Source organism: Gorilla gorilla, chromosome 23 (assembly GCF_029281585.2).
Source record: "Gorilla gorilla gorilla isolate KB3781 chromosome 23, NHGRI_mGorGor1-v2.1_pri, whole genome shotgun sequence".
Classification (NCBI taxonomy): Eukaryota; Metazoa; Chordata; class Mammalia; order Primates; family Hominidae; genus Gorilla; species Gorilla gorilla.
This window is the reverse complement of record NC_086018.1, coordinates 33,707,452-33,734,001: the sequence shown is the minus strand read 5'-3', so window position 1 is coordinate 33,734,001 and position 26,550 is coordinate 33,707,452. Positions and strand designations below refer to the sequence as shown.

At 45.8% G+C, this 26,550-nt stretch overlaps 1 protein-coding gene across 1 annotated transcript; it reads right to left on the bottom strand.

The window, feature by feature from the left end:
- Positions 1-696: 696 nt before the first annotated feature.
- Positions 697-15,979, bottom strand: APOL5 (apolipoprotein L5). Its single transcript, XM_019018015.3, is given in 6 exon segments — positions 697-1,056; positions 1,504-1,687; positions 3,214-4,195; positions 9,756-9,842; positions 12,525-12,580; positions 15,921-15,979. Coding segments are annotated over 5 exon segments (1,362 nt in total). The 3' UTR covers positions 697-1,056; positions 1,504-1,509.
- Positions 15,980-26,550: the final 10,571 nt, after the last annotated feature.

The following is a 26,550-nucleotide window of genomic DNA, read 5'->3' as shown; positions in this document are numbered from 1 at the left end:
GATCTCGTGATCTGCCCACCTCGGCTTCCCAAAGTGCTGGGATTACAGACGTGAGTCTCTGCACCCGGCCGAGTTTGTCCTCTTTTTAAACATTTTATTTTAGATTTGATGTAAATATTTATTATCTATATTCCTTCTATTTTATAAAACTGTAATGTGCATAACTGAAAACTTGAAAAACGCAGAAAGGCAGAAAGAAGAGGGGAAGGAATCACCAAAGTTACCTCTAAATAAACAGCTGCATTGTGACCTTGCTGTATTCCTTTAAGGGGTTTTGTTTTCCTACACACAAGTTTGAGAGATGTGTTTCCCCTTAGGTAAAAGGTAAGAAAGTCCTTGCTCTTTTCCACCTAATAATACAATCAACATTTCCCACGTTAACCCAGTCACTGAGTGAGCATCATTTCTGACAGCTACGTAGTGTTTTATCAAGTGGATGAATATTTTGTATGTAACCAGTTCCCTAGTGTTGGAACATTTAAATGGCTCCACATTTTTCATGATTATAAATTATGCTACAGTAAAGGGATAGTTTTCTCTCAATAACAGCTTTTCTCAAATCATTAACTTGTCATTGCAGGGCCCTGGAAATGGAGAATGGATCTCAGCTTGAGCAACAGTCTCCATGCAAAGGTGTTGACTTGCAGAGTCATGACAGATGACAGGAGGGAAGAGGGGGAGGAGTGGCAGGTGATAGTTTAAAAATTTTTTCATTTTCATTATAAAGGTACTATGTAGTTACACACAATTTTCAAAATACATGAGTTTGGAATGTGTCCCAGCTCCAGTTTTAATTAACATGAACATGTAGGTCTTCTTGGCCTCCAACTCCATCTGTACACATAAAAAAGCCTGGTCTCTTGCAAATTTCTCTTCCACCCCAGGTATTTCTGGAGTCCCCAGCGGTTACCACAGACCATTGCAGGTTTGCCTTCTATTATCGTTGCTGCTGGTTTTATCATTGCCACTAGAAGTTTCCCTACTCCCAGTATTCTTCAGGGAAGACTTGCATTTTGCCTCTGTTAAATCAAGGTTCAGTGGTGACAGGGTGACCAACTAGGGTATAAAAAAAAAAGAAAGGAAATAGTTTACTCACTTCTGCAGCATCTTAGGGATCCCACAGTGGGTTCACTTGAGCTCCCACGTATTACAGGGCTGGGCGAGGTCATTCTTCACTTTACACACCTAGTCCTTGTCTGTCTTATTCACTGCTAGGTCTGGCATGATGCCCGGCACAGAGGTGTGCCCAATTGAGATTTGTGCATTGATTAACTTCATGAATGAATGAATGGCCCATCTGGCAGGAAGTACAGAGAGAGCTCAGTGATCTCACTGACTGGCAAAGGCACCAGGTGGCGTGGCAGGTGGCCGGATGGAAAGGTAGCAACAACCTCTGTCCCCGTTAGGCCCTCCCTCTCCTTCCCTGAAGCCCACCCACCCAAGGAGGGGTTACTTCACTGTCAGGGGTTCCCACAGCTCCTGGCTTCCTTGCGTCCCACTTACCTCTTCTCATTGTCGGTGTCTTCCCGGGGCCTGTCTCCCCTTTCTTGCTGGTGCTGGTGGGGCTGGCTGGTGGCCAAGCATCCTTGGGGCAGAGACTGTCCTCTTTGGTGTCCTCAGTGCCCCGCCAGGGCCCAGCCTAGGCTGGTGCTCCACAACAGGCCAGGGGAGAGGTGAGCGAGACCCTGTGGAACATGAGTCCCTGTGTCTTACAACTTCCAAGAAAGAGATCTGCCCCTGGATGTTCAGAAGCTCAAATATGTCCCCAGAGAGCAAAATTCTATTGGCTTTGAGAAGAGGAGAACCCCTCCCGCCCCAGGGCAGTGGGTCCCAAACATGGCTGCACCACAGAATTACCTGGAGATCTTTAAAAATGTCTAAAGTCGGCCGGGCGCGGTTGCTCACGCCTGTAATCCCAGCCCTTTGGGAGGCCGAGGGGGGTGGATCACGAGGTCAGGAGATCGAGACCATCCTGGCTAACACGGTGAAACCCCGTCTCTACTAAAAATACAAAAAATTAGCCAGGCGTCGTGGCGGGCGCCTGTAGTCCCCGCTACTCGGGGGATTGAGGCAGGAGAACGGCGTGAACCTGGGAGGCGGAGCTTGCAGTGAGCCAAGATAGGGCCACTGCACTCCAGCCTGGGCAACAGAGCGAGACTCCGTCTCAAAAAATAAAAAACACACACACAAAAAAGGTCTAAAATCCAGGTTATATCCCAGACCAAATAAAGCCCAGTCCCTGGGGGTGGGACCCACCCACTCATCAGTATTTTTTGCAGTTTCCAGAGAATTCCAACATGCAGACACATTTGGAGCCACCTCCTAAGTCCTCGGCCCATCACAGGCCCCATTTAATGAAAATCTGTTGAATGGACAATGAGTGAATGAACATTTGAGCCTTCACATCTTCGGCAAAGACTTATGTGTCCCTTTCCCGGGTTTCAGGTTGTGACCTTGCTACCGCGTCATTCTATAACAGATGAATCTCGAAATTCTCCTTTATTTTTTGGTGGTAGTTTTCTTGTTTCAGTTTTTGTATCTAGGAATTTAATTTCTCTACATAGGAGAGTCTAGAAATGTAAACTATTTTTCAAATAAAAATCCTTTCCCAACTCATTTGAAGTGCCATTTTTATCACGCAATGCCACATTCACGTCATTCAACACGTATTTCCGGCACACTGGCTATGTGCCAAGCACTGCTAGGTGCTGGGGATACTGGTATGGACAAGAGGGACACAATGGCTCACCTGTCGCCACCCAGACTGATAAACTGGCTCATCTGATCTTGTGGCCTCTACCCAGGAACCGGCTCAGCGAAAGAGGGCGACTTCGACTTCCTATGATGTCATCTCCAGTCCCAGCAACCAGCACTGCTCACTCCCTGGACCCCTATCCGCCAAATTATCCTTCCCTGCCAGAGCCTGCAGACCACAGGAGAGGCAGACAGGGAGCACCCCCACAAACACACAAATATGGGATTTCAAGAATTTATGGTTATTTATGGTCAGGGCTTTGAGAGAACAGAACGCAATTCTGGGAAGAACAGAGGGCGCCTAGTTAATGTCAGGGGTGTGCGGCAAGTCCTCTCTTTGCAGAAGGGACAGCTGTAGTTGTGCACTGATGTGTCCGTTTAGCATTCGTCGCCCCCCACCCCCATGGTAAGCTTTTAGAAGAGCAAGACCACGTCTCTGTTATTCGCTGCCTTCCTACTTCTGGTTTAACCACACGGGATCCTCAAACAGCCCTGCCCTGGCAGCTGGAACAGGTCTGGCTCGCCTTCTGCAGCAGGTGCCGGTGGTGCTGGGTGAGCCAGTCCAGCTCCTGCTCCAGCTTCTTAGCAAGTGTCCTCAGTTCCTCTGCTGTCTCCGTCCTTGCCCCATCCTCCAGGTGCTTCCAGCTCTGCAGGAAGCTGCTCATGTCTTTCATAAGTAAGAAGCCAGCCCCAGCAGCACCCATCACCCGGGCACCATTGGTCATGGCCAGAGTTGTGCCCTCAAAGGCTCTCTGCACCCCTCTAGCCCTCCAGAAAGGGATGTGTCTCTTGGCCACAAAATTCTTGACCATAGCCATGAAGCCAGAGTTGGATTTGGCCATCTGGTAGGCATGAAGATCCTTGATGCCCTTGATAGCTTTTACACACTTATTAACACAAAAGCCAGCAGCCTCGATTTCAGACCAATTTATTCCTCCGAAAGCCTCATGTGATGTTGTCAGAGGCCCCAGTCGGCTGGCTTTGTCTCTTGCTGCTGAATTGCTTCTATTTTCTAAGACATTTGTTACTATGTTGGTGATGGCAGCTGCTGCCCCCAACCCTGTCCCAGCTGCTGAGAGCATGATACTGCCTCCTGCTGTCACAGGTGCTAGGGCCAAACCCAGGATGTTCATGACCCCAGAAACAGCCCCGGAAGAGCTGGCCACCAGGCTGGTCTTGGTGAGCAACTTGTGAGTGGTGTCAACTTGGTCTGCAAGGGTGTTAAGTTCTTTGATGTTCTGTTCTAGCTCAAACTTGTGCAAAGGAAAATATGAGAGAAACAATTTTTCCTCCTCTGACAGATTTCCGTCTGGCATGGAATCTTTGTCACATCGCATCAGCTCTTCAAACAGAACGTAGGACAGCATACCAGCCTCATCACTGTGGACAGTTGACATCAAATTGTTAATTTTCCAACTCTGGCACAGGTTCACGAGTGAGCCTAAAGACATCTAGGTAATCTGAGCACTAAAATGTGTGCAGGAGGCAGAGCCCTGAGAATCGAGGTACAATGTGGAAACCACCTTTGCAAAAATTCTAACAGTGGGGAAATTACAGCAGTGAAAGCGGTCTGACCTAACCGGCTTCATCTTGCTTCTAACCTCCAAGCTGTTCTTGTTCATTCTTCTGGGCATAAGCTGAACTAACTTTGGGAAGAACTTAGTTTATAGTTTAACTTTGAAACAAAGATGATAACAGCCCTTTCCCAGAAACAAACCCCCTTCTTGCCAAGGGACCAGACTGCCTTTATAGGACTGAAAAACTGGCCACAAGATTAGAAATTGTAGTTTAGGTGTTATTCAGCCAGAGGCCACAAGATTCTAAACCTCCCCAATTGCTCCCCGAGATAACATCACTATTGTAAAACCTAACATGAGTGCTCGACATATTTTTCAGACCCTGTACTCAATGGCTCAGCTGTCGCCACCCAGACTGATTAACTGGCTCATCTGGTCTTGCGGCCTCTACCCAGGAACCCGCTCAGCGCAAGAGGGCGACTTCGACATCCTATGATTTCAGCTTCAACCCCAGCGATCAGTACTCCTCACTCCCTGGACCCTTACCTGCCAAATTATCCTTTAAAAAAAAAAACCAGTCCTGGCCAGGTGCAGTGGCTCACGCCTGTAATCCCAGCATTTTGGGAGGCCCAGGCGAGCGGATCACAGGGTCAGGAGTTCAAAACCAGCCTGGCCAATATGGTGAAACCCCATCTCTACTAAACATACAGAAGTTAGCCGGGTGTGGTGTAGTCCGAGCTACTCGGGAAGCTGAGGCAGGAGAGTCGCTTGAAGCAGGGAAGTGGAGGTTGCAGTGAGCCGAGATCGCGCCATTGCACTCCGGCCTGGGTGACAGAGCAAGAGTTCATCTAAAAAAACAAAACAAAAAAACAAAACAAAAAACCCAGTCCTCGAATTTTTGGAGAAACCGACTTGAGTAATAATAAAACTCCAGTCTCCCATTCATCTGGCTCTGCTTGAATTAAACTCTTTATTGCAATTCCCCTGTCTTGATAAATCAACTCTATCTGGGCAGAGGGCAAAATGAACCCACTGGGCTATTACAATGTGGGCAGCAGACAGACAGACAGACAGAAGGTCCACTCTGGCCTGGAGCCCTGGGTGGGGGTGGCCGTGTGTTTTTAGCAGGAGCACAGTTCAAACTACCCCTGTGCAGGCCTAGGCTGATGGCTTACTATTGCATTCATCCACAAACAGCTGTCTTCTAAATGTATGTGGATACAAGGCCGGGCACGGTGGCTCATGCCTGTAATCTCAGCACTTTGGGACACCGAGGCGGGTGGGTCACCTGAGGTCAGGAGGTCAAGACCAGTCTGAACAACTTGGTGAAATCCTGTCTCTACTAAACATACAAAAATTAGCCAGGCACAGTAGTGGGCGCCTGTAGTCCCAGCTACTCAGGAGGCTGAGGCAGGAGAATCACTTGAACCTAGGAGGCGGGGAGGTTGCAGTGAGCCGAGATCGTGCCATAGCACTCCAGCCTGGGCAACAGAGTGAAACTCTGTCTCAAAAAAAATAAAATAAAATAAAAATAAAATAAATGTATGTGGATACTGATGTGATGAATAAAATGTAACTTAAAAGCTTTACTGACTTTTGTCACCAAGTCTTTTCCTAATAAAGATATACATACATGCATACATTTATAATTTATACATATATAACAAGTTGTGACCAATTTGATTAAAAAACAGTACCAAGAGTATATGGAGCAGATGCTTTGATCTTCTTTCTTTTTCTTTAAAAAAAAAAAACGTGGTTGCTTGAAAATTGCGGTTGCTTCTGGGCAGGGAACCTGGGACATCGGGAAACAGGATTTAAGGAGACCCTTTTTTTTTTTTTTTTTTTTTTGAGACGGGGCCTCACTATATTGCCCAGGCTGGCCTCAAACTCCTGGGTTCAAGTCATCTTCTCCAGCTGCTGGGACTACAGGTGCATGCAACCATACCTAGCGACACTTACTTTTTACTATTTGCCCTTTTGTTCCTCTTAACTTTTGTGTCAAATGCATGTATGATAATTTTTAAAAATTAGTAAAAGAGTCTACATTTCCAAAGCAAAAGTTTGGGGATCTCCAAGAAGACAACCACAAATCCCCCTTCCACGGGAGAGGGCTCACTGTCATTCAGTGGGACAGTGTTGAATATTTTGAAAACAAAGTAGAATTTTTTTGTTTGTTTTGAGATGGAGTCTCACTCTATTGCCCGGGCTGGAGTGCAGTGGCGCGATCTCGGCTCACTGCAACCTCCGCCTCCAGAGTTCAAGCCATTCTTCTGCCTCAGCCTCCCGAGTAGCCGGGCATGATACACCACCCTGTCGGGCTAATTTTTGTGTTTTTAGTAGCGACAGGGTTTTGCCATGTTGGCCAGGCTGCTCTCGAACTCCTGACCTCAAGTGATCCACCTCCCCTCGGCCTCCCAAAGTTTTGGGATTACTGGCATGAGCCATCACGCCCAACCCAAAGTAGATTTTTAACAAAAGTGTGGTCACACTTAGAAATAGTGAGATCTACTCTGGCCTCTTGTTAACAGGCAAGTCGGGGGAGCTTGTAAATCTTAAGAAAAAGTGAGGAAAAGGGAAAAAAGGCACAACTGGGAAAATCCTCTCCACTCAAACTTTTCCTGTAGTTCGAAAAAAGAATCACCATTCAATTTTCCTGTTGAATCATTTTGGCTCAGTATCTGGAACTTCAGAGTTCTGCAAGACCTTTGAGAATCACTGTTCTTAAGTACCATTTTCTTATGGAATTTGGGGTTTCCAGCGTGGGTGTTGCTGAACTATGGACTGTGTGTGTGACTTTCTACAGCACGTAACAGGGTTTGACTTGTATATCCCTTAGGCTGGTTCTGGCCCATCTTCTAATCAAGCATCAACAACAGACTTGGCTTGGGTTTGATGGATAGTGAGAGAGGATCTACAGGAAAGGATGCAAGGCTGTGGGCAAACTGTACTTGGACCAAGGAACCCCACAGCCTCAAAGGAACTGTTGACAACGGCCTTAGAATCCTCTGCTCCCTAGCCAAGACCATCAGCAGCCTCAAGTGGACCAGCCCTGGGTCCCTCCCTCCTCCCTCCTGGAGGAAGCGGGAGTGGCCTTCTGACATCCTTCCTCATCTTCAAGTCACTCTTTTAAGAAAGGACTTCATCAGGGCTTAAGGTGAACATCTCTGTAAACCTAGGAGTTCAGTGCCCCCTCTCCAACCTAAGTTTTAGAACTATGAGATGTTAGAGCTGGAAGGCCCTTCCAGGTCGCCTTGTACACAGATGGCAAAGAGGCATAACCTCCCCGCTATTGTTAGTGAGGGTGTCTAAAGCACGGGAGAATCGCGGTGACACATCTAGGCTCTTTGGGAAAGAGTGCTGCTGTGACCTAGTGGGTGCCCTCTGGCACAACACAGAAGATAAATAGTATTCTGCCACATTTTTGCCATCAATGAGCCCAGTCCCTTATTTATAGAGGAGCAAACCAGCTCCAAAAAGGAGGGACATTCCCTGATGACAATTGAGTTAGTGGTGGAGTTAGGGTAAGAACCTAGGGCCGGGCGCAGTGGCTCCTGCCTGTAATCCCAGCACTTTGGGAGGCCTAGGCAGGCAAATCACTTGAGGTCAGGAGTTCGAGACCAGCCTGGCCAAAGTGGTGAAACCCTGTCTACTAAAAATACAAAAATTATCCAGGTGTGGTGGCGGGCACCTGTAGTCCCAGCTACTCGGAAGGCTGAGGCAGGAGAATCACGTGAACCTGGGAGGCAGAGGTTGCAGTGAGCCGAGATCGCGCCACTGCACTCCAGCCTGGGCGACAGAGGGAGACTCCATTTCCTGAAGCCTCTAGTCTGCCTCAACCACTGGCTGATTTTCCCCAAGATAGGAAAAATCATCCCTTTTCCTTTACCAAAGGAGGAGAGGTTAACATTGTACAAGCACATAGGAAGGGCCCCTGTTAACTCCAGTCCATGCAGCATGCATTGGCCAGTAGCCAAAGTCAAGGACACGGATAAGAAAAATGGCTGTGCCTGTGCCTGAAAAGTCAATGCCTTTTTTTGGGAGCTTTCTCAGACTTAACGGGAGCACTGGGGGGAAATCTTGACAGTGGAGGTGGGAGAGAGAACAGTAGAGGGAGGCTGGGCCAAGGACACAGAGAAGTCAATAACTGTACCTGTGTCTGAAAGCGCAGGCAACCCATTTGCATGACGCATGAAGATTGTATCTTTAGGCACTTGGTTGCTATAAATTGCGGGAGCATTGCAACCCACTTTAGAGAACCTTATGGACACTTTGGCAAGAGTTAAGTGCAGCCTCTGTTAGGCAGCAGAGTTTGTTGTGAGTCTATTGCTGCAGCTGAGCTCTGTGGGAGAGTCTGAATGCCCAGGCCAAGGCAACAGAAAGGCAAGTCCCAGGAGCTTGGATCTCAAGGCAAGACTCAGACATTATCATGGGTTGGGAAAGGGTGAAGGCAGACCCAGGAAGGAATATTCCTGGATTGGGAGAAAAGCAGCAAATTCTGCTTCTAGGATTCCATTGCCCTCTAAGCCATGTGTCTGGGCATCTATCAGTATACCAATGTACTTACCATTACCAAAGGATTTTTTTTTTTTTAAATGAAGTCTTGCTCTGTCGCCCAGGCTAGAGTGCAGTAGTGGTGCAATCTTGGCTCACTGTAACCTCCACCTCCCGGGTTCAAGCAATTCTCCTGCCTCAGCCTCCCATGTAGCTGGGATTACAGGCATGTTCCACCACACCTAACTAATTTCTGTATTTTTAGTAGAAATGAGGTTTCGCCATGTTGGCCAGTCTGTCCTTGAACTCCTGACCTCAAGTGATCCACCAACCTTGGCCTCCCAAAGTGCTAGGATTTCAAGTGTGAGCCACTGTGCCTGCCCTTACCAAAGGTTTTACATTTTTTTTACTAAGATATTTTTTTATGCGGATGTGTGCATTTTATCTTTTTTGCATATCTCCAATTGCATATGAGACAACATGAGCAACACTTCAGCCAACTTGGTTGGAACCCATTTGTATGTTTCATCCTATGGAGGTGGCTACAGATCTGGATATTAACAATCAGATTTTATTCCTTCATTCAAATACTTATTGACAGCTGGGCATGGTGGCTCACACCTCTAATCCGAGCACATTAGGAGGCCAAGGCAGGTGGAGCATTTGAGATCAGGAGTTCAAGACCAGCCTGGCCAACATGGCGAAACTCCATCTCTACAAAAAATATAAAAATTAGCCGGGCGTGGTGGCAGGCGCCTGTAATCCCAGCTACTCGGGAGGCTGGGGCAGGAGAATCACTTGAACCTGGGAGGCAGAGGTTGCAGTGAGCCGAGATCGTGCCACTGCACTCCAGCCTGGGCAACAGAGAAGAGACTCTGTCTCAAAACAAAACAAAACCCAAATACTCATTGAGTGCTGGGTCTGTGACAGACACTGTTTTGGGTGCTGGGATTGTGCCCATAAGCATAACAGCCTGTTCTCTGCCCTCACGGAACTCAGGTTCTGGGGACTTCCCCCAGACCTCACCTCCGTAGATTACCTTTCGAAGCCACATTTCTTTACAACCTTCTCCCAAGCCTGGATATGGACAAGGATCAGGGACATTTCTTCTTGAGTCATCTCAGCCCGAAAAGACATAACAGTGCTCCGGGAAAGTCGGCTGTCTAATTACAATATTGGAGAATTAGAAAAAAAGAAGTTAGAATACAACAAAAATCTTAATATCTCAGAAATGTCACGTGATTTTTGTCTAATGATTTTAAACAAACAAACCATGGGAATGCCCAAGGCTGACTAGGATGCAATAAAACTGGAAATCGCTTAGGCTTCTAGTGGCAAAGTAGATTGGTAAAGCACTTTTGAAATGTTGACATTATACATTAATGATATGGGAGCAGGCAGGGAAGTGCTGCTTACATAAAGGCATGGTCCCCGGTGAGGGTTCCACCCTCGGGCCTGGGCCCATGGATCTAAGTGAGGACAAGCATTTCTCCTTTCGCTCCCAAATGCTGCATTTTCTAAGACCACTCTGGCCCGCCATATCCCCACCTAACAGGCAGACACACACAAGTAGCTGGACATCGAGAGGAACACACAGGCAGAAGAATACACCGACAGATGCTGACAGGTCATCCACGGCTGAATGACATGGAATTTAGCCAAAGGCAGTTGGAGGAGAACCGCTGAGTGGCCCAAATCCAGGGGAAGACCACCTTCCCACTCCATCCCCTTTCTGGCTCCCCATCCATCTGCTGAGAACTACACTCGATAAAACCTTGCACTCATTCTCCAAGCCCACGTGTGATCCAATTTTTCTGGCATACTAGGGTTAGAACCCTGGAGTACAGAAATTAGACCCTCTGCTTTATCCTTCCGATAAGCTCACTGGGGCTCGGGAGCTGCAAACACTCAACCCTAGATGGGGCTGCTGTGGGGTCGGAGCCCACGCTCCCCAAGACCTGCCGGTCCGCATGCTCCCCCTAGGGGTTTGAGCCGCAGGGCACCAAAGAAGTGAGCCACACCCCGTTTTATACCGTGCAAGGGGGATAAGGGAACTTTTCCCATTTCGTTAAGTCACAAAAGTCTTCTGAGAATCATCCAATAACACAATGATAGGCACCAAGACAATCGGGGCCATGTTAATTGATAACATTGTTAACTTGGGAGCAAGTGAACGCTCATTCTGTCCAGTGCCTATCATCTATAGCCCTGAGAGAGGCACAGTCCAGTCCCTGCTGAATGACACCTGCCTGATGACAAGGCTCGTGGGCGGGATGGTGGTTGGTTTTACCCAGGCAGGCAACACAGCAGAGTCCACCTTGTTCAGACACTCTCTCTCACATTGCAGCTTCTTTTGTTGCTCAAAAATCCCTTTAAATGTATTTTCAATATAATTTGACAAAAAGATAGTCAAATTTGACAAAAAATATAATTTGACAAAAAGATAGTCAAATTTGACAAAAAATATAATTTGACAAAAATCACCCCTAGTTCTCCTGCAACATAACTATTGATTTTATTCTCTACTTCCCGTTATTTTTCAAATCCGTATTATTTTTCGCATGGCTTTTATACTTATAATGGTGTGTCCTGTTTTTATTTATTATTATTATTTATTATTATTATTTTTTTTGAGACGGTCTCACTGTCACCCAGGCTGGAATGCAGTGGTGCAATCTCGGCTCACTGCAACCTGCACCTCCTGGGTTCGAGTGATTCTCGTATCTCAGCCTCCCGAGTCGTTGCAATTATAGGTGCGCACCACCATGCCTGGATAAGTTTTCTATTTGTAGTAGAGATGGGGGTTTCACCATGTTGGCCAGGCTGGTCTCAAACTCCCAACCTCAGGTGATACATCTGCCTTGGCCTCCCAAAGTGCTGGGATTACAGGCATGAGCCGCTGTGCCTGGCCACGTGCCCTGTTTTTAAAATGTAATGTTATACAAGTATTTTCCATCTTGCTATACAGTTGTTATAACTATTATTTTCGATGACTCTATGCTATTTCCTTAAGAGAAGATGTATTGTCATGTTTATAGAAACACTCCCTTATCATGGCACTTTGGCGTCTTTTTTTTTTTTTTTTTTTTTTTGAGACGGGGTCTCTGTCTGTTGTCCAGGCTGCAGTGGAATGGCACGATCTCCCAGTTCAAGCAATTCTCCTGGCTCACCCTCCCGAGTAGCGGGACTACAGGTGTGCACTACCAGCCTGGCTAAATTTTTGTATTTTTAATAGAGACAGGGTTTCACCATGTTGGCCAGGCTGGTCTCGAACTCCTGGCCTCAAGTGATCTGCCCATGTTGGCCTCCCAAAGTGTTGGGATTACAGGCATGAGCCACTGCGCCCAACCGTGCTTTGGGGTCATAACAGTTTTGATATCCAGATGAGTTCTTTGATAATGTCGCCACCTTGTCCTGCCTGCTGCCTCTACTTTAACCAGAAATGGAACCAGTGATTGGCCCCTTCCCCGCTGCCACACTGCTTCAAGCAGGGGCTTAAGGAGCTGCTTATGTTTTTAGTTAAACTTTACATTTTTAGTTAAACTTTACAAAGGAAGTTATTTGATGTAGTATTTTCAAACCTGAGCAATTGAGAGGTTCTCATGATATCTCCCTCATTAAAACCAAGGATCTGCTATATCTCCACCCAGCAATAGCATATGGTAGGTATAAAAAATAGCATAACGTATTTTTTCTATTTCTGGGACAATTTGTACAACGTGAGAATTGCTTGTTTTCTGAAAGCTTAAAAGAACTTACCAGGTAACACCTTGGAACCGGGAACTTGCAAATTTCCTTGTTTGCCACATGGGATGCTTTAGATTTTTTAAAATTTAAGCTTATAATATGATTAATAAATGTGACTCCCTTCCCCATGCCTGAAACCTGTCTCTCCCAGTCCTCACCTATTTTTTTGTTCTTTTCTTTTCTTTTTTTGCGATGGAGCTTCTCTCTGCTGCCCAGGCTGGAGTGCAGTGGTGCAGTCTCAGTCACTGCAACCTCCACTTCCCAGGTTCAAGTGACTCTCCTGCCTCAGCCTTCTGAGTAGCTGGGATTACAGGTGCCTGCCACCATGCCTGGCTAATTTTTGTATTTTTAGTAGAGACAGGGTTTCACCATGATGGCCAGGCTGGTCTCAAACTCCTGACCTCAGGTGATCCGCCCGCCTCGGCCTCTCAAAATGCTGGGATTACAGGCGTGAGCCACTGCGCTCAGCTGCTATGGCTTTTGGAAGGATGATTTAGGGTATCTTTCTTTTTTTTTTCTTTCTTTTGGAGATGGTCTCCTTTTGGCACCTAGGTTGGAGTGCAGTGACACAATCTCGGCTCACTGCAGTAACCTCCTGGGCTCAAGTGATCCTCCTGTCTTAGCCCCCCAAGTGGCGGGGACTACAGGTGTGCACCACCACACCCAGCTAATATATATATATATATATATATATTTTTTTTTTTTTTTGTAGAGATGGAGATTTGCCATGTTGCCCAGGCTGATCTCTAACTCCTGAGCTCAAACAATCCACCCTCCTTTGCCTCCCAAAGTGCTAGGATTACAGGTGTGAGCCACTGCACCTGGCCTTCTTGGGACGTCTCTTAACATGAGAAGTACATGTGCCTGACACTCAGCATCCCATCTCTAGAAATACACCCACCACGGACACAACACAACGGCAGGTACACAGACAAACGTGTATGGATGTTCATCCAGTTATTTGAAGTTGTATAAAGAAATGGAAACAATTTGAAAAATCCATGCCGGGGACTGTTTACATGAAAATAGAGCAATACAAAATAAAGGTTTATGGATGTGAAAAGGAACGAGGCAAATCTATGTAAAACTGACCTAGAAAGAGGTCCAGGATATATTAAGTAAAAGAAAAGAGGTTGAAGAATATGTTCTTTATATTCTTTTCTTATTTTTTTTAAGTACTATATATGTGATGTAGGAGTAGGGGAATATTCTTGAAGGAGATACACCAAATGTGAACAGGCTTAGCTCAGGGAGGGAGATTTAGGGCTGGGGTGACAAAATACTTTTACACTTTTCACTCATCTATATTATTGAGCTTTGTTACCAAAGTAACTTGTTAGTTTTATAATAAAAGCCAATAGAAGCCAGGCACGGTGGCTCACGCCTGTAATCCCAGCACTTTGGGAAGCTGAGGCAGGTGGATCACCTGAGGTCAGGAGTTCGAGACCAGCCTGGCCAACAAGCCTCTACTAAAAATACAAAAATTAGCCAGGCGTGGTGGCGGGCACCTGTAATCCCAGCTACTCAGGAGGCTGAAGCAGGAGAATCTCTTGAACCCGGGAGGCGGAGGTTGCAGTGAGCTGAGATTGCACCACTGCACTTCAGCCTGGGTGACAGAGCGAGACTCTGTCTCAACAACAACAAAAAGCCAATAGAATAAAAAGATTTTAGTAATGAGATTTATTATTCATTATTTTATCATAAAATCTCCCACTTGTACAGTAATGCATTTGGTGCAGGGAATGCTGCCAAGTACATGGTAAGGCAAAGTCTGAAAAATTAATACTGTTAAATGTTAATATTGTTTTCTTTTTTTGTTGGTTCTATGTAAGTTTTTCTAACTTGCTATTTTGGCCTTTTGTGTCCTATTTATTTCAGGTTATCTCTTGGATGTAGAAAATTACTCAAATCTGATTTTGACCCAATTTGATACTTTTCTTAATGTTATTCATATTCATATTAATTATTTTTTGTTATAATTATTCAACTTTGATTTGTCCCATTATTTTAGGCATTCTGCTTTTTATTTCTTTGCTCTCTTCCTATGCTCTACATAGATAGGTACAGTGCAGAGGTTTCAGCTGATGCAGTGAGTGGTTTATTGTGGCAGCCCAGAGCTTCACCTTGAAGGCAGAGATGTGTCTTTTCTGTGCTTTCCTGCCTACTCTGTGTATACCCAGTAAATGACAGATACAGAACAACACTTAGAATAAGACCTCATCGTTCATGACACTAAGTTTTGTTTTTCTATGTATGTATGTATATATTTATTTAATTTTTGATACACAGTCTTGCTCTGTGGCTCAGGCTGGAGTGCAGTGGCACGATCTCGGCTTTGCAACCTCTGCCTCCCTTGTTCAAGCGATTCTCCTGCCTCAGTCTCCCGAGTAGCTGGGATTATAGGTGTGCACCACCACACCCAGCTAATTTTTGTATTCTTAGTAGAGACGGGGTTTCACCATGTTGACCAGGCTGTCGACCTCCTGGGCCTCAGGTGATCCATCTGGCCACCTCAGCCTCGCAAAGTGCTGGGATTAAAGTCCTGAGCCACTATGCCCAGCTGACACTAAGTTTTTTATGTTTAAAATCTTGCTCAGCTCTCCCTGCTGTCCTGGGCTAGAATAGATCTTGGGAGATGACTCTGTTAGACTTTATTTTGGGGAGGAGGCAAGAAGGGAGTGAGCAGGGCTGAGACCCAACAAAGGCAGAGGATGATCATATAGCGGGAGTGGGAGAACCACTGGACAGGTTCCGGGTCTGTCCATGAAATGGGCTCATAGTTCCCTTCCAGTTAAATTCATCTCCTATGCAACTTCTGTGCTTTATACATAGGATGAGAGGTCAAACAACATCATCTTGTGTTTGATTATGTACACAGATGTTTCACGAATCATCATATTTCATAATCGATCAATTTCTGATAATTTAAAAATGCATCTTCCACTGAGAAAGCTCAGAATATCACACTGAGGGGCGAGAAAGAACTACCCTTCTCCCCCTGCTTTGACTCACGTCTCCCAAACAGGGCGTTAGACTCTTTTGAGTGGTTTCCATTACAAGACACCCAGGAGGCCACCTTTAGTGGAGGCTGTGGCCACTGTGCTCAGGGATCACACACAGATGCAAGGAGCTTGCTCCTCTCTCCTGCCTCCTCTCTCAACATGGAAGAAGTGATCCGCTGGCCCCAGTACATTTATCTTGCTTTCTCACCTCTTCTCAGTCGGGCACCCTCCATTCATTGCTGGAGGTCACAGCGATCCTGAACTTGGAGTCTGGTTTTAGAGGCAGGGAGAGGCTCACGTAGACCTAAGCCAGGTAGTTCAGTCCATTCTGCCAGAGAGCTCTGCTCTGGAGAGTCAGCCCCAAGCCAGAAGGGTAAAACGAGGCATTGTCCTTTTCTGCTACTACTGTTTGCCATTGTCCCTCATGCTAATATCTCCCTCGAGGGCCACGTAGTGAGAAGGCATGGCTGGGCCAAAAACAAATCTAGGCACTTCTGGAATTCTCGACCACACAACCAGATAACAGTGCCTGGACTGACCACAAAACTGGACCCATTAAGAGTTGCAGGGCCCAGAGGGATAACAGATTTTTATTTATTTTTATTTTTTTGAGACAGAATCTTGCTCTGTCACCCAGGCTGGAATGCAGTGGCGTGGTCTCAGCTCACTGCAACCTCCGCCTCCCAGGTTCAAGCGATTCTCCTGCCTTAGCCTTCCAAGTAGCTGGGATTACAGGTGCGCACCACCATGCCTGGCTAATTTTTGTGTTTTTAGTAGAGACAGGGTTTCACCATGTTGGCCAAGCTGGTCTTAAACACCTGACCTCAAGTGATCCACCTGCCTCGACCTCCCAAAGTGCTGGGATTACAGGCTTGAGCCACCGCGCCCGGCCAACACAGATGTTGTATTCTGACTTGAGTATGTATCCGGATCTGAGGGTCATGAAATACAGTCACCACAGCTAAGGAACCCAGGATGAGAGGTCTCTAATTGTAGGAGGAGTGTGAGCAGAATCTCCTGGGAGATAGGGCAGGAAAGGGATTTTAGTTCCTCACCTTCACTTTCGGACCTGGGATCAGCCACAGCCAGTGCCTCAAGTCACTTCATAATCTCTAGCATCTCCCGTCGTAGGTGGGGACAGTGAGCTGGGGTCAAGAGAATTTACTGAACAGGGGAGGATTACCTGGGTGGATTTTGGTTGGTGCTGCAGTCATGGTATCTCTGAGGATCCCTTGGCGCTTCTCTCTCTGCAGATGACAATGGATCCTAGGCCGGAAGAGAGGCAGCTTCCCCTCCTAAAGAAGAAAACCGACCCCACAGTCATTCAGAGAGGCGATGAGTGGCGGGGCGCCATACGGAGCTGAGGCCTGGTGACTCCGAGATGGGAATTCGTAAACAGATAAAATCCACGGAGGATGGAGAGCTTAGAGGGGAGAAGAGCACTGAGGCTGGAGCTGGGAAACACCAATGGTAGGTGGAGGGGTTGAGGAATAACTCAGAGGAAGCTGCCCCAGAGAGAGGGTGCAGGGAGGGACCCCAGCATCTGTTTCTTTCGCTGTCAAGCCTCTCGCTTTCTCCATCATAATACAGCAACTCTCAGAAGTGCTTGCAAAGACTTCTGGTTTGAACATGAATGGATCACATTCTCAATTTCTCTTCTTTCAAAAATTACCCATAAGCAACAAGGAAAATGAAGCAAATACCATCTATTGGAGACGAGGGAAAATAGATAAACTAGATTAAAAGGATGCCAAAAGCAATGGGAATGAGCAGGGCTTTGGGAGGAAGAGGAGAGAAGACGTTGATAACTGCAAATTTCAGAGAAAAGAAAAGCCTCTCTTCAAGGTAACGGGTGTTCCCAAAGTGCAACAATAGAACGCTGTGTTCAAAATAGTAAGACTAAGGTGTACAGGTTGGCAGTGAATCCGGATTGGTTCCGCAAAGCAGTGAAGATAGGACTAAATGAGGAAACACAGTGAGACAAGCCATATTTGTAGGAAGCAGTTTGTTTTTGAGGCAGAGAGGGGAAAAGACTCCACATTGTGAACAATCTGAAAACTGCCAATTCCATTGCTGGGAAGAAATATATACTAGAAATTCAGGTAGAAGGCCCAGGTCATAAAGAACAGTTCTGCTAGCCTAGAACACAGCCCTGGCTTTTTTCTATTTAATTTTCCATAAATAGCTGGTCCATGAAAAGAAGAAAAGCCATCAACACAAGGTTTACACAAAAAAAATTAATACCAAAAAACCCCCAATTTTTAAAATGGACAAAGGATGTGAATAGATATTTCTCCCACTATGTGCCAATAAGCATGTGAAAAGATGCCCGACACCTCGAATCATTAGGAAAACGCAAATCAAAACCACAACGAGGTTAGGTACGGTGGCTTACGCCTGTAATCCCAACATGTTGGGAGGCTAAGGTGGGAGGATCACTTGAGGCTAGGAGTTCAAGACCAACCTGGGCACAGGTCTGTCTCCACAAAAAATTAAAAAATAATAATTATTTTGAAAACCACATGAAATACCACTTCACACTTATGCAGATGACTCTTACCGAAAAATAAAAATGAGCCGGGTGTGGTGGCTTATGCCTGTAATCCCAGCACTTTGGGAGGTTGGGGCAGGAGGATCATTTGAGTCCAGGAGTTTGAGATCAGGCTGGGCAACACAGAGAGACCCTGTCTCCACAAAAATAAAATAAAATAATTAGCCAGGTATGATGCACATGCCTGTGTCCCAGCTACTGAGGAGGCTGAAATGGGAGGATCACTTGAGCCCAGGAGGTTGAAGCTGCAGTGAGACATGATCACACCACTGCACTCCAGCCTGGGTGACAGAGTGAGACCCTGTCTCAAAAAACAAACAGCAACAACAACAACAAAACACAACAACAACAGAAGGCTGGGCGCGGTGGCTCACACCTGTAATCCCAACACTTTAGGAGGTTGAGGTGGGTAGATCACCTGAGGTCAGGAGTTCAAAACCAGCCTGGCCAACATGGCGAAACCCCGTCTCTACTAAAATACAACAATTAACCAGGTGTGGTGGCGCATACCTGTAATCCCAGCTACTTGGGAGGCTGAGGCAGGGGAATCACCTGAACCCAGGAGACAAAGGTTGCAGTGAGCTGAGATCATGCCACTGCACTCCAACCTGGGCGACAAGAGCAAAACTCTGTGAGGGAAGGAAGGAAGAAAGGAAGGGAGGAAGAGAGGGAGGGAGGGAAGGAAGGAAGGAAGGAAGGAAGGAAGGAAGGAAGGAAGGAAAAACATGGTGAAATATATATTGTGGACAAGTTGGAATGCTTGTGAATTGCCGGTGGGAGTGGAAAATAATGCAGCTGCTGTGTAAGACAGCTGGTCCATAAAAAACAACACGTTTTTCACCCTGTGTAAAACAACAGGGTGGTTCCTCAAAAAATTAAAAATAAAACTAACATATGATCCAGCAATTCCACTTCTGGGTATATATATATACCCAAGAGAATTGAAAGCAGGGTCTCAAAGAGATATTTGTATAACAATGGTTATAGCAGAATTACTCACAATAGCCAAAATGTGGAAACAAGCCAACTGTCCATTGATGGATGAATGGATGAACAAAAGGTGATATATACACATCATGAACTATTATTCCTCCTCAAGAAAGAAGGAAGTCTTTTTTGTTTTGTTTGTTTGCTTTTTTTGTTGTTGTTGTTTGAGACAGAGTTTCACTCTTGTTGCCCAGGCTGGAGTGCCAATGGCGTGATCTTGGCTTACTGCAACCTCCCACTCCCGGCTTCAAGCGATTCTCCTGCCTCAGCCTCCCGAGTAGCTGGGATTACGGGCATGTGCCACCATGCCCGGCTAATATTTTTTTATTTTTAATAGAGATGGGGTTTCACCATGTTGGCCAGTCTAGCCTTGAACTTCTGACCTCAGGTAATCCATCCACGTTGGCCTCCCAAAGTGTTGGGTTACAGGCGTGAGCCACTGCGCCTGGCCAGAAGGAAGTTCTGACCCATGCTACAGCATGGATGAACCTTAAAGACATTCTGCTAGGTGAAATAAGCCACTCACAAAAGGACACACGCCGTAGGATTCCCCTCATATGGGATTCTTAGGGTAGTCAAATTCATGAAGCTAGGGAGCAGAGTCGTGGTTGCCAGGGGCTGGGGGAGGGGAATGAGGAGTTATTGTTTACTTCGGGCAAAGTTTCAGTTTTGCAAGAGGACAAGAGTTCTGTGGACGTTGGTGGCCATGGCTGCACAACAATGTGAATATACCTAATGCCACTGACCTGTACCCTTAACAATGCTTGAAATAGAAAATTTCAGGTTATATATATTTCACTACAATTAAAAGGAATACATATATGTGTGTGTGTACATATATATATATATGTGTGTGTGTGTATATATATATATATATATACACACATTTATAGGCATTTAAGTATATAGACAAAAAGGGGTTGGGTGAGGTGGCTCACACCTGTAATGCTAACACTTCAAGAGGCCAAGGCGGGAGGATCCCTTGAGCCCAGAAGTTCAAGACCAGCCTGGACAACAAAGTGAGACCCTGTCTCTACAAAAAAAAAAAGAAGAATAAAAAAGAAAAAAATTAGCCAGGTGTAGTGGTGCACACCTGTAGTCCAGCTACTTGGGAGACTGAGGCAGGAGGATCGTTTGAGAGCCTGGGAGGTTGAGGCTGCAGTGAGCCATAATCACAGCACTGTACTCCAGCTGGGGCAACAGAGCAAGACTCTGTCTCAAAAAAAAAAAACAAAAAAGAAAGAAAGAAAGAAAGACCTAAAGGCAGACAGCAACAACAACAAAAACAAAGGGCAGATAAAGAACACTCACCAGAAACTTCCTGCCAGCAAGCTGATGGAAACTATCATTCTTCTGTAATTAATTTTGTTAAAGTTAGCGAAGCAATTTCCCCTACAATGCAAGAGCATAAAACAGAGATGTGAGGGCTCAGAGGAAACATGGCAAGGTAACAGGAGGAAAACACATGGAAGCTGGTGGAGCTTAGGAAAGAAGAGAAGAGAAAAATAAAGTCATTACAAAAAATCAATGCTCACTGGAGTTTATACAAGAGAAAACAGACACTATTAAAAAAAAAGATACAGAAGACAGGGATGAAGTGAAAATAAAGTGCTGAAAAAAGTTTAGCAAAAACATATGGAATAAATAGGAATTTTGCTAATGCCAACATATGCTCCTTGGAATCCCCAAAGAAGAAAACTGGAAAATGTAAACAGAACAAATATTTAAAGATAAAATTGAAGAAATATTTCTAGATATAAAAGAGCACACTAGGTCCCAGGAAAAATGGTTGCTGAATGGTGGCAGCAGGGAAAATGTAATGAAGTTACTAGATTTCAGATAAAACAAAGGAATTTCTTGAGTGACCAAGTGTGTTGGCTTCAGACTTTCTAGAACATTCAGCACAGAAACAACAGACTGGCGCCTACAATAGCCATGAAAATAGAAACTCTCAGAAGAAGTGTGTGTGTGTGTGTGTGTGTGTGTGTGAAAATTTTGTGTGTTTTATACCTTAGTATGATTTTTTTGGCATGCTATTAGTTCTTCAGAGCACAGAAGAAAAGACATTTTGATTCATAATACTATCTTAGCTTTGCTTTTTAGAATATATCTAGATACTGATAAAGATGATATCGCTTTAGCTTTGTATTCAAAACCTGCATACGCATACGTTTTGCATGTTCTTGATAACAAATGTTGACACTTTGATAAGTAAAAGGAAGTGAACACAGGTCATTTCAAGTCCACCACCCATCGTAACCACCATCCACACTAATCTTTTGACTGACATATCATTTAATGAAAAAAAGACTTGACATCCATTTTCTCATGTACCACTCAAAATAGCATTGTAAGGTAAGCACATTTGTGTTACTCGTATTGTGTAGCCAAGGAAATTAAAGTTCATTCGATTGAAGTACTTACCTGGGTCACCCTCTGTTGTCACAGTCTGTGGGCGCAGGGTAGCTACCTCTCGAGTGGTCTACGTTTTGTTCCTATATGGGTCCCCACAACATGACAGTAACTGGAATTTCAGGCAGATGAGCTGAGGCAGTTTTGAGCAAGGAGTCCAATGGTTCGGGCCACTGTTGACCACTGCCTGCCCCTATAAATATATAACTACTCAAGGAAGTTGCATAAATATTCTGGTCTTCTCATCAGAAAAAAATCAGCACAGAGGAAAGCGTATATTTACCTTGGAACAGAACTGTAACCATGGACGGCTCTGCCCCTTCCCCCCTTTTTAATCCAAGCGATGTTTGTGAAGAGCACAGATGTGATCCTGAAGGTTCTTGACAAACCAGCACTTCCCAGATTTTACCATGTAAATCATTCCCTGGAGACCTTATCAAATTGCTGATTGTGTTTCAGGAGGTCTTGGACAGGACAGGGCCTGGAATTCCGTATTTCTTTTTTCTTTTTTTTTTTTTTTCTTTTTTTTGAGACAGAGTTTTGCTCTTGTTGCCCAGGCTGGAGTGCAGTGGTGGGATCTCGGCTCACTGCAACCTCCACCTCTCGGGTTCAAGCGATTCTCCTGCCTCAGCGTCCCAAGTAGCTGGGATTACAGGCTCATGCCACCATGCCCAGCTAATTTTTGTATTTTCAGTAGAGACAGGGTTTCACCGTGTTAGCCAGGATGGTCTCGATTTCTCTCTTTTTTTTTCTTTTTGAGATGGAGTCTTGCTCTGTCTCCCAGGCTGGAGTGCAGTAGTGTGATCTCGGCTCACGGCAACCTCTGTCTTCTGGGTTCAAGCAATTCTCCTGCCTCAGCCTCCCAAGTAGCTAGGACTACAGGTGCGTGCCACCATGCCCGACTACTATTTTTTGTATTTTTAGTAGAGACAGGATTTCACCATGTTTGTCAGGCTGGCCTCAAACTCCTGACCTCAAATGATCCCCCCGCCTCAGCCTCCCAAAGTGCTGGAATTATAGGCATGAGCCACCGTGTCCAGCCGGAATTCTGTATTTCTAACCGAACTCCCAAATGACACCAGTGCTGTCAGTCTTGAAGAGAACAGAATAGTCAGGTGGTAAGAAACCCTTCTCCAGGGCACCATGGCTCTCAGGCTAAGGCCGAGGGCTTTTTCTGTGGTTTCTATGGCCTGATGAGAGGCCCCCGACCACTCTCCACTCTCCTCCTTTACTCTCGTTACTGAACAGTGCCTTGATCAACAAAAGGTCCATTTCCAGCAAACATGAAGAATTCCTATAATTAGTAAGAAGAAGATGTATAGTCCAATAGAAAAGTGGATGAGAAACTTGAATAGGTACTTCACAAAAGAAGATATCCAATGGCCAGTTAATATTTGAAGAGACGCTCAACCTCATTAGTACAGTCATTCATCACCTAACGAAGGCGACACATTCTAAGAAATGCATCCTTAGGCAATTTCACCATTGCACACACATCATAGAGTATATTTACACAAACCTAGGTGGTCTGGCCTACTCCATGCCTATGCTACGTGGTATGGCCCATTGGTCCTAGGTTACAGGTCTGTACAGCATGTGCTTGTACTGAATATTGCAGGCAACTGTAACACAATGGTAAGTATTTGTGTATCTAAACATCTCTAAATATAGAAAAGGGACAGTAAAAATATGATATAAAAGATTAAAATGGGCTGGGCACGGTGGCTTACACCTGTAATCCCAGGACTTTGGGAGGTCAAGGCCAGCGGATCACTTGAGGTCAGGAGTTTGAGACAAACCTGGCCAACATGGTGAAACCCCATCTGTACTAAAATACAAAAATTAGCCAGGCGTGGTAGCACATGTCTGTAATCCCAGCTACTTGGGAGACTGCGGCCCAGAATCACTTGAACCTGGGAGGCGGAGGTTGCAGTGAGCTGAGATCGCACCACTGCACTCCAGCTTGGGTGACAGAGTGAGACTCCATCTCAAAAAAAAAAAAAAAAAAACCCGTTATAATTTTATGGGTTACCCATCTTTGACCAAAACATCATTATGCAGTGTGTGACTGTAATTTGTATTTAATTTCTTTTTCTTTTTTCTTTGCTTAAAGATGAGTGTAATAGTATATAATTTATAAGTAGGCAAATGCAAATTAAAAACACAACGATAGACACGCCCTTCCCAGGCTGTGAAGCGCAGTCATGTGGTGAAGACCTGCCCTCTGCACACCAGGGAGATCCCAGACCTTCCAGGCCAGGGTCTGACAGCACTCACAGGCCTGACTCTTCCGTCAAAGTCTTGCAGAGCCCTAAGATCTCATCGCAATGAAAAGTGCACTCACATCGTCAGCTCCCAAGGCCAAACAACCTGGAGGAGTCTGAAAGGGGAAAAGGGGATGCCCAGGAGAAATCCACAGAGCTGCACCACCTTGGGGGACTGGCCCATGCTCAGTGGGGTTTCTTCACTGAGCCCTTCCCTGGGCTGGAGATGCTCATGTCCAAACTGGGCCCTGTAGGTGCCCCTCCAGAGGCTTCAAAGTCTCCTTGAAGAGGCTGGGTGTGGTGGCTCACGCCTGTAATCCCAGCACTTTGGGAGACGGAGACAGGCAGATCACTTGACATCAGGAGTTCGAGACCAGCCTGGCTAACATGGCGAAACCCCGTTTCTACCAAAAATACAAAAATTAGCTGGGCATGGTGGTGCACGCCTGTAGTCCTAGCTAATCAGGAGGCTGAGGCAGGAGAATCACTTGAACCTGGGAGGCGGAGGTTTCAGTGAGCCAAGATCACACCACTGCACTCCAGCCTGGGCAATAAAGTGAGTAAGACTCTCTCTCAGAAAAAAAAAAAAAAAAAAAATTAGCTGGGCGTGGTGGCAGGCGCGTGTAGTCCCAGCTGCTCGGGAGGCTGAGGCAGGAGAATGACATGAACCTGGGAGGCAGATCTTGCAGTGAGCTGAGATCACACCACTGCACTCCAGCTTGGGCAACAGAGCGAGACAGGAAAAAAAAAAAAAAGTCTCGAAGCAACCAGAGGCCAACCAGCAGCAAAACTGGGGAGCTTTGGTGACCCCATAATTCGAGATGGTTGCTAATTGTTCTCAGAACATGAAACCCAGAAAATAAGTTGGAACATTGATAAGGCTTTATAACCTCCTGTATAAATTTCCCTTATCTGACTGGGCGCGGTGGCTCACGCCTGTAATCCCAACACTTTGGGAGGCCGAGATAGGTGGATCACCTGAGGTCAGGAGTTCGAGACCAGCCTGGCCAACATGGTGAAACCTCATCTGTACTAAAAATACAAAAATTAGCCAGACGTGGTGGTGGGCTCCTGTAATCCCAGTTACTAGGGAGGCTGAGGCAGGAGGATCACTTGAACCCGGGAGGTGGAGGTTGCAGTGAACCGAGATCATGTCACTGCATCCCAGTCTGGGTAACAGAGCGAGACCCTGTCTCAAAATAAATAAATAAGTAAATTTCTCGTATCTTCATCATATGACGGAATTTGAAATCTGTATTATCCAGAGTGTGCACTCCAACCATGTGAGTCACGCTTGTGGTTGGAGAATCCTGCAGTTCTGCTGGAGCAGGAAATGTGATATTTTGCTTCTGCACAATTAGTCATTTATATTGCCAAACTCAAGATACCCACACATGATTCTATCATTGACATTCTAGGTGAATTCTTGAAAAGTCCCCATTCTTTGCTCATCTTTTCCCTCTGTGAACAGCATAATATGTTGGGAAGGGCTTTCCAGGTAGGTCTGTTGGGGTCTGAATCCTGTATTGCTGGGCAAGTTTTCACCTCTAAGCCTCAGCTTCTCCATCTGTAAAATGGAGCTAACCCTACCTGCCTTTATGATACCTTATAATCCTCACAAATAACCGTGCATGTAAAAGGCCTTGGATCTATGTAAGTGCTTTGCAATATTAGTTTTCTTCCAGCTTCTGGTTTTTTTTTGAGACAGGGTCTCACTCTATCACCCAGGCTGGAGTGCAGTGGTGTGATCTTGGTTCACTGCAGCCTCAACCTCCCAAACTCAAGTGATCCTCTTGCCTCAGCCTCCCGGGTAGCTGGGACCACGGGCGTGCGCCACCACCCTCAGCTAATTTTTTTATTTTTTTGTAGAGCCAGGGTTTTGTGCCATGCTGCCGAGGCTGATCTCAAACTCCTGGGCTCAAGCAATCCTCTCAATTCGGCCTCCCAAGGTGCTGGATTTACCGGTGTGAGCCACTGCACCTCGCCAAGTTTCTCATTCTTGAAAGGTAGGTTATGACAGCCCCAAAGCAATTTTCATAACAAATCTACCTTTGTAAATTTAAGAATATGTGTTAAGCAAAACAATACAGTTTCCAATGACAAAATCAATAAGCAAGTAACTCCTTGGGCTATGGGATGACCATGAATGTTATAGAAAGATTTGGATGGGCCATGAACAGTCTGACTGGGGCTTTGAAGAAGAAAGTCTTGGAAGGCAATAGATTGTAAATTCGTCCAAGAGACCCAGGGCCCCACCCAAAAGTCCAATCCTGCTCATAGCCACTCCCTTTCTCAAGTCAAAGTCTGAAAAAGCTCATTAGTACCAAGACCCAGCTCTATGTCAGACAAAAGTAAATCTTGCCCTGGGCCCTGCTCAGGCCAGGCCAGAAGAGCATGAGTGACTCAGAAAACTCCATTTATTGACCTCTAAATCTAACAAAATTAAGATCTCTGCAGAAGCATTTTGAGAAGCCCTTGGTCTTGTTCCCACTGCTCTGCTCACTGAAGTGAACTCACTTCTGTTCCTATAGCCTTTGTATCTGTTTTCTGAAAAACTAAGAGAACTTCATGTGCCTGTTTTCCTTGCAGTCACTCAGCATTTGTGGTCAGCATAGAACGCAGGGGAAAAAAGCCAGAAAGACCGAGAAGCTTTTTCATAGGGGAGCCCCACAGCCAACCCAATGCCGGATCCTCTCCAGGTTGAGGGGAACGAGTTGCTCTCCATGACTTTTGGGCAGTGGAACATAGGAGCCCAGCTGCTCTATGAAATGGCTGTTCCTGGGACACCTGTGAGCAGACAGTGCCGTGGAAGGGCCAGTTGG